General features: G+C 29.7%; 1 protein-coding gene across 1 annotated transcript; it reads right to left on the reverse strand.

Annotated features, from left to right (window-relative positions):
- Window positions 1–356: 356 nt before the first annotated feature.
- Window positions 357–1,778, reverse strand: LOAG_12194 (hypothetical protein; the record flags this gene model as incomplete). Its single annotated transcript, XM_020448497.1, has 5 exons — window positions 357–491; window positions 614–670; window positions 992–1,161; window positions 1,268–1,500; window positions 1,603–1,778. 5 exons carry the CDS (start codon window positions 1,776–1,778, stop codon window positions 357–359), a joined length of 771 nt encoding a protein of 256 aa, XP_020301364.1.
- Window positions 1,779–5,538: the final 3,760 nt, after the last annotated feature.

The raw sequence follows: 5,538 nt of genomic DNA on the forward strand, positions 1-5,538 counted from the left end.
TAAATCGATGCAAAAGCGAATATAGATTACTTTTTTATAAAATCCCCGTTTAGTTTAAATGTAATGTACCGATCTAAAATTTAATCGAGGAGTCTTTGAAGGACGTTGGAGTTCCCAACAATTAGCATATGATATGAATTTGAAATCAGTGAATGATTTCAGCTTTTAAAATTAGAAACATTATTTCTCTATAAAATTTGTTTCCTTCAGATGCAAATAATTGTCAGATAGCTGTTATTTCTGAAATGCAACCTTTCTCAGAAAAACTAGAAATTGCCATATCGTAATGAAAGCTACGAAAGGGAACAGGTTGTTTCTGCTAAATGATAAGAAACTTATAAATGGTAAAAATCCTCTTACCCATCTAAAACATGCGCCACTTGCCATGCAATTGTAGTCGAAGCAAATAAAGCCCATTTATTGCTAAGATAGTACGGACCAGTAACGAAGAAAATATTAATTATGATGATGATAAGCCCGCTAATGCACGACTGGAAATTGAGCTGTACAATGAATTCTTTTGAAATTTATCAGCTGGGCTCATTATAATTTAACAACAGTTTGTTATTTAATGTAATTAATCGCCCAATAATCCCAATATTTGTGAATTTACCTGTTTAAAAAATAATACTTCACGTTTATGATTGATGGAACGTGCAGTGTTACCCGGCTGAAAAATGAGTTAAAAATCATCTATAAAATACAATCATAGAGGATCAAGTTTATTCTAAGGTTTATTCTAAGGTTTATTATTCTAAGATCTTGAGGAACATATTTGCTTAAAAGCTTCGAATAAAATTAGATTTTAAATTGCCAGACCTTAGAAATACATTTAATTCGAACGGTACTTCTTTTGGGTCCCAAGCATCACGGAAAAACATATTTTATGAAGAAATCTCAAGAATCACGTCATCAAGATTATTAATTCACCCCAATTGTTAATTCGATGGTTTCGTAGCAAATAATTAATAAGACAACTGTGAATCGTAACCTTTTTCTGATTTTTAATTTTAATAAGCGTTATGAAGTTGATGCACCCTGTTATAATCGACAATGAAGAAGTGTATATTAAATCGAAGATCGAATTGAGGTAACCACAACTTGTAGTGCCATAGCTCCAATAGAAACCCAATTCCGTATTAAAAATGAGGATACATGGTTCTGTAATTTACTGATCAATATTGGTAAATCGTTTCCTTTCACTAACAATGCTTTGATTCTTTTTGAAGGATTCATTTTTGTTGAAACAAACTTGCGAAAACCTTACCAAAAATGCTCGGAAAACATGGCAGGAACCCGAAGAAATATCCAATAATTCCTGCTCGGCGAGCTTTTGCTACAGACCAAAAACGATGATATTTTAGAGGATGTGCAAGTGCACAATATCTATTCACTGCAAGCAAGAAATGCACCAATAGTAAACCGTAAGAAGATACACTTGCCAAGCAGCCGGGTATTAAGGCGATGAAAGATGTCGGTGTTGATAATTCCCTTGAACCTCTGAAATTAGAACTGATTAGATACGGTAAAGATCAACAGCTATTAATCAAACTCTAAATCCTATGTATTTGTCACAAATTGAACGTATTGGGAAAATATTACATTATAACAACTGCTTCCCATATCAGCAAAATTGATAATGTCTGTATATTATACAGCAAGCCGACGGTAGAAAGAGCTCCATAAGCATTCCGAAATTGCGAATTTGTTGTTATGATATAAAGTGATAAGCCATTGCTAATAAATCCGAACAGTGATACCTGTATCAAATTTGTCATTAAGTGAAATCCAATCTTGTCACGGTACAGGGGTTTTGTGGAACAATTGATTGGTTGACAACTCCTTAAAATGGTTCTTGAAATGTCTAGATTTCCCGATGGTAAGACAACATACTGGCTAGGCAATGATCCTTTTGACACTTTTTGTTTTTAAATATGGAAGTTATTTCTTTACAGGTAATTTGCTATTCAGCTCTGACATTAAACATAACTGACCAATTGATTACTGAATAATCTGTTCAGACGAACTTCAAAACAGTTTAATGTTCGTATCGGTAAAAGCGCAAATGAAGTAAGAATCGAACTTACTACAGAAATGCAAAACAACGCAAGCGTATTTTCCTCAGGGGTTGGCTTTGTGACTACCATCAAACTTTTCGAAATCACTGAGAATGTCTAAAAGGAGTAAGCAATGCAAAAAGAAAAATGTACTTCTATAATCTTTATTTTCGAGAAATTTTCAACAGATTATCAAACTGTAGCATTAGTGATTTATAGACAGTGCAACTTGCAAATGGCAAATATTTTTCAGATGCTTTCATCGTTTTCATCTTACATCCTTTTCTGATCTTTGATTACACTAATCTGTGAATTCAGAGCAACTGAATATTTTGCTTTTGGAAACACAATTTTTAAATTTGAAGATGTAGATGGATGAATCATATCAGCAGCTAGTGATAGGGCGACCTAGAGAGTAAATGATTGAAAAAGGAAAGATTGCTAAAGCATTATGCCAGAGGAGAGATTAAGACAAAATTCATCAAGGATTGAAGCAAAAATGCAAACTTAATGAAAATTTCCAACGCCTAAACTATAATGAAAGAATTTGTTCAGGAAACCTCCAGAAGCTTATATGCTTGAAATGCTGATATTCAAATTCAATTCCGTCTTTTCATTTTATTTGCTATCATCTACGAAAGCCGTAATTAAGGAAAGTTTATTAGCTGTTACGAATCAATTACTTTTTAGACGAAAACATTTAATTAAATTTATCAGTATTGAATCATACTTTCAAATTGACACTAACGCTGTAATATTTTATTCATTAGTCCTTTCATCATAATTAGTTCATTTAGATTTCTTTAATTCAATATCTATTGCGCAGATATGTGTCACTGAGATAATAACACCCTGATATCAGTAATCAAAGGAAAAGATAAGAAAGAAGTAAATAAATGGGCGGTTATCATTTAAGAATTTTCTTAGTTTTCATTGTGGGCTAACATTTGCTACGAGACGAATTCAGAATTGATTATTTCAAAGCTAAGATTTGCATTAACTATTGGTTGAGGGGATTGTTTATTGAAGAGAAAAAGTTGAATTACTATTCAAGCTCATAACATAATAATTTTCTCATAATTATATTGTAAACATCTGTGCGATTGATAAATGTTCAAAACGACCGCATAATTAAGAAATCATTTCGAACGAACATCCTATTGCTGTTTTTCCTTTGTAGCATTAGCACAAAAATTAACAAGAACTGAGTTATATTATAAACAGAAACATTCCTTAATATTTTTTTTTAGTTTCAATTCAAAAAGGAAGATGAATGAATAGATTACATCACTGTTATACATTTGGATTATAATACTTCCTCACGTGCGAAAAATGCCTTTAAATAACAATTCATGAAGAAATTGAAAAGGATGAAAGGAAACTTCCGACGAGAAAGAAAAAAGTGTGAAAACTAAATTGCAATAATTTTTTATCCAATGTTATGATTTTACCTCAACTACTTTCTTCTTTTTTTGAAAAAAGCATTCTTTAATCCAAAATAATTTTATATTGAACAAAAAGGTTTATAACGTCGTATTTTTTGCTGCATTTATACAAATTTATTATTTATCGATAATATTTTTAAAAATTCTTTCGTAGAAAATAATAGGGAAAAAGGAAAAAGTTAAAAAGACAAAAGTAAATATTTATAGGTGACAAAACGATAAAAAGATTTTGACAAAAGAATTGATAAAAATAGAGGATTAAAAATATGGTTCAGTAAACAAGGAAGAAATAAAAAGAAAACGAGATTGTTGCATATAATGCAAAAATTTTTTTGTATTTATTGATATTTCATCATTTTAGAATTTAACTTGCGCCAAAAGGATAGATAGATAGAATTTATAAAAAGATAGGATTTACTAAGATAGAATTTAATAAGGCGGGCTTTACAAAAAGAATTTGTGCCGAAAAGATCAATTTACTGAAATTCGAAGTAATTCATTTCTAATCAAATTCATTTTTATCAATTTTTTTCACCTATTACAATCTGTTGTAACATTACAATATTTCATTTTTCCAATTAACAATGTTTATTTCACCTTGCTTTATTTTTCTAAAACTTATTGAATCACAACGAAAAGAAATTATTATGCCATTATTTCAGTACGAGGATTGCTATTTTGAAACAAAATTATGAAATCAATCATTTCCCACCAAATAGAGAGAAAGACTTTTTTTTTGAAGTTGTTATAAGCAATTCAATCACATTTTTTAGTTATGTTGATAAAACCTATTATATTAAATTTGAACATATAATTAAAACTTATAAAATCGAGGAATAATCACATTTAGAATACAAGGAATTACTCAAAGCGCATAAATTAAAAAAAAAGAATTGAGGCAAACTTATAACAGTAAATAAAAAAATCAGTTACAGTTGCATTTTCAGATTCTTTATAATTTCTTTTTTTCAAAAATTTCCTTTCAGGTTTTTATGAATTATTTGTTTAAAGCACTTCTCATAATTTATTTTACCTGTATATAAGGAAGTATTTTAATTCTAGTGTAAAACAAATCATGCAATCCATTCTTTCATTTTCATTTTTTGAATTGCAATTTAAAAAAGCTACGAAATGTTTTGTTCAAAAATTGACAAAAAAAGAGAAAAAATTCAATTAAAAAAGCCTTCATAAAAAATTGTAATTATAAATAACGTATGCCAGAAAATATTTCATACGGAAAATTTCAGAAAATACTCATTCTGGAAAATTCCAGATAAAAATCCAATATGGAAAATTCCGGAAAGCTTAGCCAGGATGACGATAACATAATGCCCGATAACATTATCAGCACATGGTTGATTTTTGATCATGAGCGGAGAAAAAAAACATCTGACTCATTCATTAGATCACTTGAAAGAACATCCCATTTTCCTTCCATTATTCAAAAAAGAAAAAAAGAAAGAGGAAAATTAATATGAAAAAGAAGAAAAATTACCTAATTCAAGAAGTAATCGTCTTTGTAATTTATTATCATCAAGCATACTACCAAAGAAATATGGTATTGAATCTAAAATTTCCTCAATACGTCGCATTCGTTGATTGACACTAGTTGATGGTACTATCCAATTCATTAAATTACTCCTATTACTTCCACTATTATCAACACCAATTATCCGTTCATTTATTGATTTATCATTCTTATCGGTATTGTATGAGTTACTGCAAAAAGAACAACGATGTGTCATTCTTATTGGTACTGTATGAGTTACTGAAAATAACCGTAATGGAAAGTTCCAATTCCAGAAAATATCCACAATGAAAAGTTACGGAAAATATCCGCCATAGAAACTTCCATAAAGTATTCACAATGGAAAAATTTCAGAAAATATCCACAATGGAAAATCCCAGGAAAAATTCAATATGGGAAATTCCAGGAAAAATCCAGTGTGGAAAATACCAGAAAGTATTACTGTGAATAATGGAACTAAAGAAGAAGTAGAAGAAGAAATGAGAATTAGATAGTTAAATTAATAAGG

This window comes from Loa loa, assembly GCF_000183805.2.
Source record: "Loa loa unplaced genomic scaffold supercont3.82, whole genome shotgun sequence".
Lineage (NCBI taxonomy): Eukaryota > Metazoa > Nematoda > Chromadorea > Rhabditida > Onchocercidae > Loa > Loa loa.